The sequence below is a fragment of the Furipterus horrens genome, unplaced genomic scaffold, assembly GCF_987537825.1.
Source record: "Furipterus horrens unplaced genomic scaffold, mFurHor1.1.pri manual_scaffold_6, whole genome shotgun sequence".
Taxonomy (NCBI): Eukaryota; Metazoa; Chordata; class Mammalia; order Chiroptera; family Furipteridae; genus Furipterus; species Furipterus horrens.
Genome location: NW_028327176.1, coordinates 128,273,579 through 128,288,830, shown reverse-complemented (window position 1 = coordinate 128,288,830; position 15,252 = coordinate 128,273,579). Strand labels below are relative to the sequence as shown.

Sequence of the window (15,252 nt, the reverse complement as noted above, 5' to 3'; positions counted from 1 at the left end):
AAAAGCAACTGGAAAAAAATATAAGGGCAACTATATAAATCGTGGATTTAGGTAATAAACCTTATATGCTAGAAATTTTTAAAACTTTGTTTTAACATAGTGCCACTGTACCTATAAAATGTCACTAAATGTTTTTGTTATTATTTGCTAAAAATATTTTAATATTATAAACTTGAAAGCTTTTAAATTATTGATTTTGCCATAGGTGTTTCTCAGGTGTTTAAGTATGTTACTAGTGCCAGATTAAAATCATTATAATTCTATTCAATGTAATAAAGTAAAGATTAAGAATCTAGATGATTGGATATAAAGATTCTGGACTGAAAAATGAGCATGTTAAAAATCTAGTGTATACATATGTAAAGGACCAATATAGTTTAAATTATAAACATGTGGCTACTGAGCACTTGAAATGTGGCTGACAGTGGAACTAAATTTTTTTTTATTTCAAGTATCTGATAAAAATTAAGTATTTGAATGAAGATGTGCTATAAATGTAAGATACACAGTGGAATTTTGAAGATAGTAAAAAAAAATAATGTAAAATATCTAATTTTTTTATATTACATCAATTTTATATTGATTACATGTTGAAATCATAATTAATTAGCTAAAAAGGGCTAAATAAAATATAAAATTATTTTCACCTGTTTCTTCTTACTTTTTTAGAAGTTGGTACCAGAAATTTAAAAATTACATATGTTGCTGTCATTATATTTCTATTGGAAAGTGCTGATAAAAACAGTTAAACTGTACTAGAGCCAAAAGCCTACAAAAAGATCTACTGCCACACGTCTGGAGATATCTATGCAAGACTCACTATATGGTTATATGTAAGTGGTTTTTCTTAGAAATTGTTCTGCTTTAAAAAAATGTGCAGTTGACCCTAGAACAACATGGGGGTAGGGAAGATACTGACTCCCCACCACCCGGACACACAACTGGAATCCACGTATAACTTTTCACTCCCCCAAAACTTAACTACTAATAGCCATTCTGTCGATAGGAAACCTTACCAATAATATAAACAAGCCAATTAACACATATTTTGTACGTTATATGTATTATATACTGTGTTCTTACAATAAAGCTAGAGAAATTAAAATGTTAAGAAAACCATAAGGAAAGAGAAAATATACATCTATAGTACTGTACTGTATTTATTGATGTTCAGACCATCTGTTTGTCAATACCTACATCTCAATTTTGTCTTATATAAAACACTGTATACATTATATTATTAATAACATTAGACATCAAAAATGAAAAGATAATGTGAAAAAGAAATCCATAATTATTTACTGGTGTAACAATTCATGCACTGATAACAAAGCAGCAGCCTGGTCATGTATGATCTGTGCTTGTAAGTTTTGATAAACCTTAACTTTTTAATGATAGGCAGGTATATTTTATGGTAGTAAATGATAAAATAAACTATTATCCACATATATTTTTTGCATTCATGGCATACCTAACTTTTGCTTATTTTTTCATTTCTAAGCTAGAACGTCGTCTTTTTTTCAAATTGTCGCAAATCTCCAAAATTTTATATTTATTGAAAAAAAAAACCTGTGTATAAGTGGAGCTACACAGTTCAAACTCATGTTATTTAAGGGTCAACTATAAGTGGTCTAATATCAAAATTAACAGCTAACATTACCTTTCTGTCCTCCCATTCTTTGACTGAGTTGTTTTGCGCACTTGAAAACTGCAAAACACCTCCAGTACTGGCAGATAACAGTGGAGGTTGAACTTTGCTAAGGATCTTTGAGCAGAGCCTGAGTGAATCTGTGAGTTCAGGCAAGTGCAATGTCTGGAGATGGCTTGTCAGGGCAGAAACCATTCTGAGCAACAACTGGGGCAGGTGTTCTGTCTGGATTTCAATATAAGTCTCCTGAAAATAAAAGTATAATGACAAAAGTTTAAACAATGTGTAACCCAAAAGTTACATTGTTTCATTGATTTTTAATCTATATAATAAAGGAAATAACTTTTAATTTATCTGTAATATTTAAATGTATCATGTTCTCAATTAACATTGTATAATCATTTCATTATTAATGATATATTCCCAAATTCTGAATTTAAGTATTTCAAAGCATATATTACAAACTAGCCCCAGTTTTATCTGCTACATTACTGAAATTATAATATAACAAAAGCAAATATGATCATTTAAAGACAAAACAGGCTGAATGTCATACCTGACACAGCACCCTCATACTTCTAGTAGGCTTCAAAATGAGAAAGCAAAGAATTTAGAAAAGGGGAAAAGATTTCCAAAAGTCTTCATTTAATAGAAAGAATAATTAATATAAATGCAGCATTAAACCACTTTACACTAAACATTTAAGATTTTAATAACATGCACTTATGAAGTATATTCCATGTATTATATAAGATGTATATATATTATGTATGTAAGTTACAGGACAAAACACTTGGAAAATTTTATGGAAAAAAAAGCTATGCCAAAAGGAATATATTTAATATTAAAGAGAAAACTTATTTGAAGGTAAGGTCTCCAATGTTAGATTTCCTCAATATTTTTTACAAGGTTATCTTACCAAAGAAACTATATCCAACAAAAAATCCACCAATAAGCAGAAATTGGTCAGCTGTAACTCAGATGACTCACTATCTCCAGGCCCAGTCTGAAGTCTGGCATGCATTGTCCGTCTAAAAGAACAAAATTCACTTTATCACACTTTATTAAATATTCTATCATATGAAATGAACATGTGACAACAATGTTTTCTAAATGAGTGGCAATGCAACATTGGGACATACACAGTAATGTTCTTATGATGAAGTACATTCCTTTTCCCCCAGAACACTACTGTTCCTTTATGTGGAAAATTCCCAGAGCAAGATTCCTAGGTTTTACCTCTCACTGTAACTTTCATCCTGTATTCCCAAGGGCTCTGAATAGATCTCACTTTGGGGACTTATTTCCTATATTTCCCACCATAGATACCATCTCCTAGTTAAAGAAATTATTTGCTGCTTTATTTCTAACTTTAGGGCCTTTGTTTCTACAAACCTGTCCTCCTGGATTGTCACCCTCCCTCAACCTCACTCTCTCATATCCAGAATGCATCTGTCCTTCAAGGTTTAAGATCAAATGTTACCGCCTCCAGGAAGCCTCTTCTAACCCAATTACTAGAGACCATAACTCCAGTACTCAAATCAAGTCATATTGGTCAAATTCTGTATGACCATCTACTGCCCTACATTCTGAAGACACAAAGTTAGGAAGACTATAATGCATTCCCTAACCAGTAAGAAATATAAAAATATAGACGAGTAAGTAATAATGTGACAGTATAGGAAAAGTTGATTCTAACGAGAAACTTGAGGAAGCGAAAGAAAGCTACTTAAAGGTGGGTTCTCTATATAGGACCTTGGCAGATGGGCAAAGGGGGAAAATATTTTAGAAGAAATAGCACATGTGAAGGCTCCGCAGCATGAAACTTAATGTGTGCTTAGAAAATAGTCCAAGTTAGCTAAAAAAGGATGGATGGATATGTTTGTGAATGTAGAAATGAAGGTCAGGTGGCAAAAAGAGACTCATAATTCCTCAAGACTCCTATCACATTTTAATCTATTTACTAAGGTATCTGTAACTTTTAATTTAATACTAGGAACACACATGTGCATGTCCTAACTTGTTCTCACTACAAAGTCTTTGAAGACAGGGACCAGATATGTCTAGCATAGTGCTTTTCAACTGGTTGCTCGGTATCTGCTTAATAAATAAGCAAGCAATTTTCTAAACCATTAAATGTACAATTAATGCATCACATCAGCATTTATATTTTTAAGAGACTCTTAACCTCGAGTTCATACATGCTTACTTTTCGTCTATATGTTCCTGAGATTTGAGAGGTTAATCTGGTTCTGAGAGAATTTGGCAAGATTCAAGACAGAGATTCTACTCAGGTTTACTAGTATTCTTGGGTTTTCAGAGACTTTTTTAAACTGTATGTCCTAGGAGATGAAGGGCTTTTATCACTCAACGGTGACAATATGGCTGGTTCTATAGCTTAAAAACACAAGTGTGACACCAGGAACTTTTTGTAATTCAAAGTGAGAATCATTTTGGGAACGTGTTCTAAGGCAGCAGCCACAAATTTGCTATTTTCTCTACAACGAAGAAAAACTGAATTAGTATAGATTAGAGAATCTTTCATGTATGTTGGTGACTGAATAACTCACCTCTAAACTCCTTTTCAATTCTAAGATTATATGATTAATAATTCTATATTCTAGAGTGACAGGGTAGAGCCAGATTATAGCTATTAAATATAGAATAAATTGTTAATAGTAGCAGAGAATGTATAAAAGAATACTCTTTTCATTAGATTGAAGAACTTAAAAAACAAAGGTTGACTTTGAATGCTATTAAATTAAAATGAATAAAACAGTTTAACATACCTACAACATTCTTCAAACCAACGTGCAACATAATCCCACATATAATAAGGCTCAAAGGAATTAAAGAGAAGGTTGGCAGTTTTAATCAGCTCTGCTGTTTTCTTATTTTCCCTTAATTTACTAAAAAAGGAAAAGAAAAACAAAAACTAATAAATATTAACATTTATTTTTTCAAATTTAAATTTGAGTACAGTGTTATTGGGGTAGTACATATTGGTAGGCGGTTGCTAGAAAACTTGATAGTGAGAAAATTGGAACAGATAATTTTTATCTACAGCCACTCTGTTATTATGCTATGTATAGTTATTTTTCCAAATTTGAGTTTTTATAACTAAATTGTATGATCAAGATCGAAAACTAGATTTGCATAAGAAAAAACAGCTGTACTTCCAGCAAAAGAACAGGAAGTTCTTTTTGAACTATTTTGAATACCTGATTTGTAATTTGGCATTAAATAATTTTGTTTCCCTTGGCATACATAAACTAAGTAGTGATTTGGTTTTGACAGCCTTGATTCTAAATAACTTTGTCTGCTTTCCTGTACTGTTCAAGATTTGCTTAAGAATAGTTGTTTATTTGGTGAGTTTCAATCTAATATTCTTAGCTTGAAAAACAATAGCAAAAAAGAATACTGTATATAGCCATTATTACTGAAATCCTACCAGAAAAAAAATCTTTGTTATTTCAAATGGGAATTCTTTAGCTTATTAATTACCTACCCATCTCCACCTCTTGGCACTCTCCTTACAATGAAAACAATTATTTTTTTATATAGTGATGTACTGTCAATGTACATACATTGCAGCACATACCCATGAATTAGTGACTAATTAAATACTCCACAGGGTAATAAATTATCAGAGTACAGAATAAAATAGTGTACTACTTTAGTCAATATTAGCTTTTCAACTAAAATTATGGGGTATCATATTTATTAGAAATCAAGCACTGCCTTAAAATGTTTTAATATATAAAAGTATGTTTTAGGGAAAGCCCAGGTTACCTCCAGTCTTACCAAGGAGATACTAATGAAATGAAAATTATCTAAAAGAAATTGTCTTAGAACCTTTGTCATACTATATAATAATTGAGACTGTAAGAGTGGCAGACTGCTTAAAGTAGAGAAGAAATTAAAAAGTAAGACTCTAAACATGTATCTATCACTGACTTGGAGAACAAGATATGCTAATGTCATGAGTTATCCTAGGCATTAAAAGATATGTATTTATTTATTTATCTGAAAGAAAAAAACCGTAACTTGAAAAAAAATTCTTTAAAGGACACCTAGTGCCTTTTGATTCAATTAATTCTGTATTCAAATCACGTTATGCTTAATTTTTTGGTAATCCACCTGCTTAACTGAGCATGATCTTTGTTGAAGGCTGGTTCCATCTGAAGATCCAACTCTGCTTTGCATTGAGAATACAATGTTCTAAACACCTCAATTAGGACATCTTCTAGAATTACAGGCCCTAAAATTAATATACACATTAAAGACAGAATTAATTAACAATGGCAAATCATGATTATCCCAAAACTGGTCCAATTAAAGAAGGCTTCAAAACAATTATTTTTTTATAATAGATTTTTTTCCCCAGAAGCTGAACCAAACTTCACATTTTGAGAAGCTAACAGTAAAACAGTAAATAACTGAACAAATATATATTTAAGTATAAGCTGACAGAATCATGGAAATCGGCTTTGCCAATTAATAGCTGCTACTTTGGACAAGTTATTTAACTTTTTTGAGCTTTAGCTTCCTCATCTAGAATGAGGATAATACCAAACTTACATGACTGTTCTAGCGGTTATAAAAAATATTTGTAAGGTAGGGTAGCATAGTTCCCAGGATACAGTGACTATTCAGTAATTGATACTAATGTTACTACAATCTTGAATTAATTTCACTAATATAAAAATGTACAGGGATAAACTTTATTGCTGTAACAGACAGCAATCTCCTTAAAAAATTCCTGAGCTTCATCTATTAGCACATAATAGCTAAAATAAACTCTCAAAGCCATTGATACAACTTGTTATTTTTCTATTTAAATTTTTTCATTTTTATTTTAAGAAATGACATACTTTATTATAGTAGTGCCTTTCTATATCGCGGTCCACTTATCGCAGCCTCATTGTATCACGGGATTCTTAAAAATATTATATTTAATTATTTATTGTGGATTTTTCACTATATCATGGGATTTTGCAATACTGTATACGCATGTTGTTAAAGTTACATAGGTTTAAGAGTGTAGAATATGTTTAAGAACATAAGTAGTGTTTATAAAAGTGTGGAAAAGGTTAATAAGGGAGTGAGAAAGGTTAATAAGGGACTGGGAACGGTTTCTAAGTGTGTGGGAAGGGTTTATAAAGCCTTAAAATATATATACTAAAATAAATGTAAGGTTCCTACTTCGCAGATTTTCACCTATTGCAGGGTGTCTAGAACGTAATACCCGTGATAAGTGAGGGAATACTGTATTTCATTTGTGCTAGTATTTATGTTTTTTCTTAATTTTTGTTCCAGGTGCCACAATTAACTTCCCAATAGACTAATTATATAAGAAATATACAATAAAAAGGGGAAAATACACAAGACAAAGGGGCTGTGAGGAAGAAAGTTGAGAGATACAACCCAAATATTTTTGCTCAAGTCCTTGAACTCTGTGAACTGTAAGACAGTCATGACATACCATATATGTTTCAATTTCAGTAACTTAATCAGGATTAAGAAGAATTTAGATAGCATTTTTATATTTATAAATATATACATATATATGTATAAAACATATATATATTTAAATCCTCACCTGAGGGCACATTTACTGATTTTAGAGGGATGGAGCGATGGAGGAAGAGAGGGAGACAGACAGACAGACAGACATTGATGTGAGAGAAACATCAATTGGTTGCCTCCCATAGGCTCCCCCACCAGGGATCGAACCACAACCTAGGTATGTGCCCTGACCAGAAATCAAACACGCAGCCTTTTGGTGTATGGGACAACACTCCTAGCAACTGAGCAACCCAGCCAGGGCTAGACAGCACCTTTAAAATGACTCCTCTGCTATACACATAGTACAGGGTATGTATATGATAGCATACCAGTTGGGTGTACATCTGTATCTTCTTAACATTCTAGAGTGAATATTATGTAAGATGTTGTTAGGAATGTGTATTTAAAGGACACTCAAAATACAGCAGTTTTTCTAAGTAATAACTTTGCCTTATTTTTATTATGAAAGAATACAAAGCACACACATGTGACCTTATGCCCTAGGACAGTATATATTACCTAGCTCGGGTTTGTCCAGTAAACTGATTAAGATACGAAAAGGTTTTAGATCCTGCATTAAAGTGCTCTCTTCTCCAAATCCATTCACTTGTAAGATGCCCACCATTGCCTTTAAAAAAGAAAGAGTACACCAGTCATTTAAGTAAACAGATTAAAATTCTTTTTCAAAAAAAAAATTTTTTTTTAAATACAATATATAATGAAGATTTACATCCCCTATTGTTTTTCTGAAGCTTTTTACTAAAGTTGGCTTTTGCCTTCCACTACTAGGAAAAAATGTTATATCATTTTTCTTGATAGAAGAAAAAAGTGCTTACTTATTTTTTTCTAGAAAAAAAGTGGAAAGCTAAAGAAAATCTAGAAAAATAAATTCATGAGTTTTTGATTGCTTGCCCAAAAGATAAAAATATGTCTACTTAAGATAATCAACATACACCAAACTATGCCACATCATATGGTAGTATCTGCTAGTGTGCAATTATTTTCCCATTGGTGACTTAAAACAAACTATGTTCATTTTAAACTGTTTCAGATACCATGCATTTTCTTAGCTTATTTTGAGGCATCCTGAATAAATATAATTGAGGTAAAAATAATATAAAATAAACCTACAGTTCATTTTAACATTTCTGTTATAATAGTTACTTTAGATTCCAGTTGTAACCTAAATTTCCTCAGGGCTTCAGAGGAAAGAACACAGATCCTGGCTTATTTTCAGAAAAGCTCCAATTTCCATAGGGCAGACAGGTGAGAAGCTGCAACTTTGTTTTAATAAAGTCATGAATATAAACTAAAAAAATAAAATCTCTGAACTTATATAGAAGTGAGTCTAGCTTATGATTACTTATTCTTTTTATGGAGGTCATTTGTTTATCACAGTTGCTTAGGAAGTCTGTGACTCTTTTCTCCACCTCTTCAATTGTGAATTAGTTCATTTAAGGCAGAACCTTGTCGTACACTTGTTCAGTAAACCTAGTGGTCAGAAAGTAACCAAAAGATAAAATGAAAACATTCATTACCTGGACCATCAATTCTTTTGAAAAGGTAGTAAAATAGTAAGTGGCATGTTCTTCAGGATTACTATGTCTTGTGCTTCTGGGTCCTACGATAGCACCGTTGTTATCAAAACCTCCATGGAAATAAATTGCAAAGTACATTAAAATGAAATTCTCAAACTGTTGTTCACTAACACCAAAACAGCAAATATCTCAAAAGCAGCACTAAACACTTACCGATTAGTAGCCCAATCAATGTCAGCAAGAGAGATCATTTTAGATAGTTTAATAAAGGGAAACCAATTCAATACGGGAGTATCATAGTATTCTTTCAGAATTATCCTGTTTTTTTTTTTTTCATATAAATCTTACAAACTGTGAAATAACTGAAGAGCCAGAAAATCCAAGTAAAGTAATATTGTGTCTTCTCACTCCAAACACTGATGAAAAGTATGGAATAACCAAGTGTACACATGCTTTACTGCTTGAGTGAGAGATTGGTACCATGTGTGGGACGTAGTACTAGTCTTGAGTCCTTTGATGACTTCAAAATTTTAGGAATAATGTCTTTATTTTGATTATTAATTTATTCTTCTATGTCTATAAATTTATAGTATAACAACCTCATTTATAAGGGCAAAAAAATCAAAATAGCCTCTTCAACTAAGAAGCTTTTAAAATTTCTTCATACAATACATAGAGCATTTATATTTTTATTGTCCATTTAGGCAAGTTTTTAGTGTGTTCATTTAGGACACACACATAATTGGATAATGTTTATGTACAGCAATCTTCCCTCCCTCTCTTCCCAGTGAAGCCCACACACAGCAAACACTTACCTAGAAGCCAAGCATAAAGTCTTCGATTCAAGGACATGTCCCTCCTTAGCACGACATGAAGGGCTGCTGACAAGATCCTGATCATATCTGGTCGAGTGGCCTGAAAACGTTAAAAATGTGGTTGTTTTTAATCATGTACAAAAACATTATGTTCTCCCCTCTTAAAAAACATATACCTTACAAAACATTTAGAACTTTAGGACTTAGTTAGTTTCACATACAGGAATTATTATCCGTTATACAGATTAGGAAAAGTTAGGTAATGCAGCTATTTAGTTACACAGTTGAAATTACAACTGGATTATTTTAACCTCTGGTTTAAAGTTCTTTATACTAACCAATATTAATTAGTAAAATCTGACACAAAACAGAAAAAATAGAGAATTATGGAATAATTTATAGGAATCTTAAGAGATGTTACCAAACACAGATCATCAATAACTGACAAATTATAGTCATTCATCTAAACACAGATGTCTTCCATTAATCTAAGAAATTCTCAAAGTGGTCCCTGGACTCTAAGAAGATCTCTAAGACACTTTCAGGAGGTCTATAAGGTAACAACTATATTCATAACAATACCAAGATTTATTTGCCTTTTTTGCTATGTTGATATTTGCTCTGATCACGTGATAGTGGGTAAAACTGCTGGCATCTTAGCATGAAAAGAAGCAGTACAGCAGTGGCATCCACTGTACTTTTACAGCCATGAACTTGCAATAAAATTAAAAAACAAACCAAAACCAAAAAAGTCAGTTTCACTTAGGAATGTTGTTGATGAAACAGCAAAACATTATATTATTAAATACTGACCCTTTTACTACATCTTTTAATATTCTGCTTCACCCGAAAGAATGATTGACACAAACTATGATTATCACAGTTGGACACCGGGCATTTTTCAAAAATAAAGGTGAGCCTGTCACTTCGAGTAAAACAATTAATATTCATTTTTACAAATAAAGCGTAAGCTTCCAAGAGAAAATTAGAATTTTGGAAAACCTATATTTGGCTTGAAGTTTGTGTTGAATTGAATCAAAGTGGCTTGAAAGCTACCTGATACCTAAAAGACTTTATTGATGAGATCAGTAGTGACAGTTATGAGCTTGTTATTGTATTGATATAATGAAATGTGTTAATATTTGCAAGATTCGCATAATTCAGTAAACCAACATTTTCCAAATAACCAATCGTAATGTTATAAGAATGTATGTGTAAAAGATATATTCAAAGTGCAAGACAGACCAGTGGATTTAAATGAAACAGAATATTAAAAAGTTCACTGATATGATTTTAGATTCCATATTGGCAATTAATTTGTTAAAACTATAGTTTGTCAAGTTTTGGTGTAGTATCAAGGAAGACTATGTTATTTCAACAGAAAAGACTACTGAAATACTCTTTTTTTCAACTTACGCATCAGTGGGAAATCAGTTTCTCCATATACTTCAATCAAAAGAAAAAAATTGCAACAGACTGAATTCAAGAGAGGACACGAGCATTGTTTTCTACAATTAGGCCGGACATTAGAGATGTGCAAAAATGCGAAGCAATGCTACTCTATTCACTAGGGGTTCTTTTTTTTTTCTGTGTGGGAAAATAGTTACTTTCATAAAAATCATTTGAAGATTTTTTTATTGTTATTCTATTACAGTTGTCCCAATTTCCCTCCTTTGCCCTCCTCTGCCCATCATGTGGTAACTTTGTTATTGTTACTTTTATATGAATTAGTAAATATTTTAAAACTTATCAGTTTTATGCCCTGGCTAGGTAGCTCAGTTGATCAGAGCGTCATCTTAATATACCACGGTTGCAGGTTCCATCCCTGATCAGGGCACAAACAAGAAGCAACCAGTGAACGCATAAGTAAGCAGAACAACAAATGTATGGTTTCTCTCTCCTCCTCCCTCTCTCTCTCTGTCAAAATTCAATAAAAATAATTAAAAAATTAAAACTTGTCAGTTTTTCTAACATGATAGAGACAGATCTAACCTACATAAGCAAAAGATTTTTTACAATCCTCAATATTTTTAGAGTGTAATGGGGTCTTGAAACCAAAGCATTTGAGAACTGCTGATCTTTTTATTCAACATCAGATATGTAGATTATGAACATTGTCTCAAAATTTTTTAAAGTACAGTCTTTCAATCTTACCACTCATAAGAAAAGTAGAAAGTCATTTCTTGATTACTATTAACATATTTCTAATATGAAACAGTTCTATTATTATAATCTCTATTAAGGGTGTTAGTGCCAGAGATTAGTCAACCCATTCCATGAAATAAATAAAAAAAGAATCAAACAACTCATCAACTGCACAAGCTCCTAACAGCAATCACTCTGTTGGTATATGGTAATGAAGATTATCTTAAGGTACAATTACATTGAATACTTCTAAGTGTCTATCATATGCAAGACATAGAAAGGGGGTAAGTGGGACCAAAGATGACTTTGTCATGATCCTTATTCTCAGATAAACTGATAATTTGATATAGTAATGGAAGAAAGAGTGTAAAAATTGGGTCTGGTGGGGCATTACTTTTAAAAACCATTCCACACAGCTATAGTTTTTATAATACAAATTATAGATGATGAGGCTTCAGACAATCTTGGCTGGCAGGGATACAGAGCTGGTGAAGTAAGAAACTACTGAAGAAAACTCAGGCTGAAAAAAAATTGAGAAACACTAATCCATGAGATTACAAATTAATTCTTCCCATTTAGGTCTATAATAAATTAATTCCTCAGATCTTGTTCAGTCACCTATCAGTATACCGAAGGACTAATAATGTTGAATGTTTGCCAGGGAAGAAAGCAATAGGAAATTTTAAGAGTAAAGGTGACTAAATTTTTTCAGTAAAGGGCCATATAATAAATATTTTAGGCTTTTGAGCCACATACATTTCTTTGGCATATTCTTCTTTATTTTCTCTTATGAGCCTTCAAAAAAGTAAAAATTATTCTTGTCCTGTGAGCTATTGAGCCCTATGCTACTAGTAAATTTAAGAGTATATTGAGATGCCCCAGCGAGTGTTTCAAACTTAATAAAGTATTAAAGAAAAATTTGAGCATAGCCAATCACAATGAAAATTCCCAAGTTATCTACTAAACATAGTTCTTACAAAAACCTCAAATAATAGCCTTTTCTGTTAAAAACTTTTAAGAAATAAACTTACATCTCCAAGGTAGAAATTCTCTTATTACTTTTATTAGGCATGTTGTTCACCATTAGGAATGCTTACACACTGGTGATCTAAATCATTCCAGCAATGAAATGCTTCAGTCATGACTTGTTAAGTTAGTTGCTCTGATTTGTAATAAAAGTACTGGATGATGTCACAGTGACTAATCATTTACTTTTCAAATTTAGCCAACCCTGCTAAAGGTCTGACAATCTCAACATCACCAAATCAATAAAAGCTAGTATCAGGACAGAGGTAATATCTAGGTAGATGACCTAGTTTCAGAGTCCTGGCTCATTCATAACTAGCAATGAGTAAACTTCCTGCTTATTTTAGGTTAGAACCTTTTTATATGTTTGAATTATTTTCTTTTTTTTAGGTAAATTATATATTGAAATACATTTTCCCACTATATATAAATCTCTTTATAATTTCATTATAATTTTCACAAGTCCCCATATGTTTTCTATATAGTTACTAGTTTATAAAACAAAAGACTCCAACTTAAATAACTACACATCACAAATCTATGATTTTTCAAAGAATGCTTAATATCAATATCGGCATTAATGTTTTACCTGACTCATGTGGAATGGAAAACAGAAGAGTATGAGGTCCAGTGTGCTTCTCTGTACAAGTACACTTGAATCCTGCACCGAAGTACTTACTGCTTCTACCTAAAATAAGAGAGTCTTTAATAACTATTGTCTATTACACTGGGAAATATTTATCATGAAAATGTAACAACTCTTCATTTTCTCCTCTGAGCATCTTATACTTAGTAATTACATAGTAATATAAATGTATTACATTACTTTTAGGTAAATATATTATGATGCTTTAAAAATTTAGGAACACAAAAGAGTACACAGCAATAAGGTTCTCTTCCATCTCTGACTCCCAACCATCCAATTTCCTTTTGTAAGCAACCAGTATTACTGGTGAATATTTTCTCCAAGTATAAGTAAACAAAAACTCACAGGCATATATCCCAAACTCTGCCTTTTTCATTAAAAAAAAAATTTTTTGGATATCTTTCCTTATTAGTACATAAAGTGTTTTATCATTTTTTATAGCCACAGAAATACTTTATTTTATAGAAAAACCCTAATTTATTTAACTAGATTCTTAATGATAGACATTTATACTGTTTGTAAACATTTATTATTATAAATAATGCTGCAACATATTTATGTAATATAGAAATACATCTACAGGATAATTCCCTCAAAGTAGAATTGCCAGGGTTTAGGGTATATCAAGCAATTGCATTTTAAATAGTGTGATACTTTTTATTAAGGTTATATATATTTATATTTCCACCAGCTATGAGAGACAGTTTCTGTTTCCCCATGTTTACCCACGCACTTTTAATTTTTACCAATCTAATATATGAAAACTGGTATCTTGGTGTATTTAAATTTTTATATCTCTTATAAATAATGTTGAGCACCTTTTCATATATTTGAATTATTTTTATTTCCTTTAGGTAAATTATATGTTCAAATGCATTTTCCCACTATACTTACTTATAATAGCTCTTTGAATAAAAGCAAAATTAGTTCTTTTGTGGTGATGTGTTGCAAATGGTTTTCCAATTATGGCATTTGCCTTTAAAAAAAATTTTTTAAATAGCTGTTTAAAACTTCTATTGAATCAACAAACAAAATGTAAAGAACAATACATTTAAAGGTTTGCAAAAAAAAATGGTACAGCCATTGTGGAAAATAATTTGGCAATTTCTTATAAACTTAAATGTATATTACAAGAAAATTTAGGAGTAAATCTTTGTGATCTTGGATTAGACACAATTTCTTAGATATTACCTAATACCAAAAGTACAACAGAAAAAAGCATAAATTGGACTTGATCAAGATTAAAACTTTTGTGCTTCAAAGGGCACAATGAAGAAACTGACAAGACAATCCGCAGAATGGGGGAAATTTTTCAAGTCATATACATATAGGGTTTAAATCCAAAACATAAAAAAAACTCCTACAACTCAACAACAAAAAGAGAAATAATTTAAATAGCGGGCAAAGACTTAGAATAGACATTTCTCCAAAGAAGATATGTAATTGCCCCAAAACCACAAGAAAAATATGCTCAACATTATTAGTCGTTTGGTAAATACAAATCAAAACCACAATGAGGTAACACTTCATATCCACTAGGATGGCTATAAAAAAAAAGGACAATAACAAGTGTTGACAAGGACGTGGAGAAATGAAACTCCTCATATATTGCTGATGGAAATGTAAACTGGTGCAATCACTTTGGAAAACTGTTTGCCAGTTCCTCAAAAAGTTAAACATAAAGTTACCATATGACTCAGCAATTCCACTACTAAGTATAAACTTAAAATAAATGAAAACATATGTCTACAGAAAAACTTATACATGAATATTCATAAAAGCATTATTCTTAACAGCCAAAAAGCAGATGTAACAGAAGTCCATCAACTGATGGATGGATAAACAAAATGTAATGTATCCACATAA

The 15,252-nt window shown here is 31.5% G+C and overlaps 1 protein-coding gene across 4 annotated transcripts in view; it reads right to left on the bottom strand.

Moving 5' to 3' along the window:
* Nucleotides 1-15,252, bottom strand: part of DOP1A (DOP1 leucine zipper like protein A) — a 119,511-nt gene that overhangs the window by 49,726 nt on the left and 54,533 nt on the right. For all 4 annotated transcript variants that reach the window (XM_090279621.1, XM_090279619.1, XM_090279620.1 and 1 more), the window contains exons 6-13: nt 13,330-13,428; nt 9,570-9,669; nt 8,755-8,864; nt 7,736-7,844; nt 5,789-5,909; nt 4,438-4,557; nt 2,568-2,679; nt 1,661-1,894 (exon numbers count right to left, since the gene is read on the bottom strand). In XM_090279621.1, the coding sequence (XP_090135747.1) occupies nt 1,661-1,894; nt 2,568-2,679; nt 4,438-4,557; nt 5,789-5,909; nt 7,736-7,844; nt 8,755-8,864; nt 9,570-9,669; nt 13,330-13,428 (1,005 nt within the window). The remainder of the gene's footprint in view (nt 1-1,660; nt 1,895-2,567; nt 2,680-4,437; nt 4,558-5,788; nt 5,910-7,735; nt 7,845-8,754; nt 8,865-9,569; nt 9,670-13,329; nt 13,429-15,252) is intronic.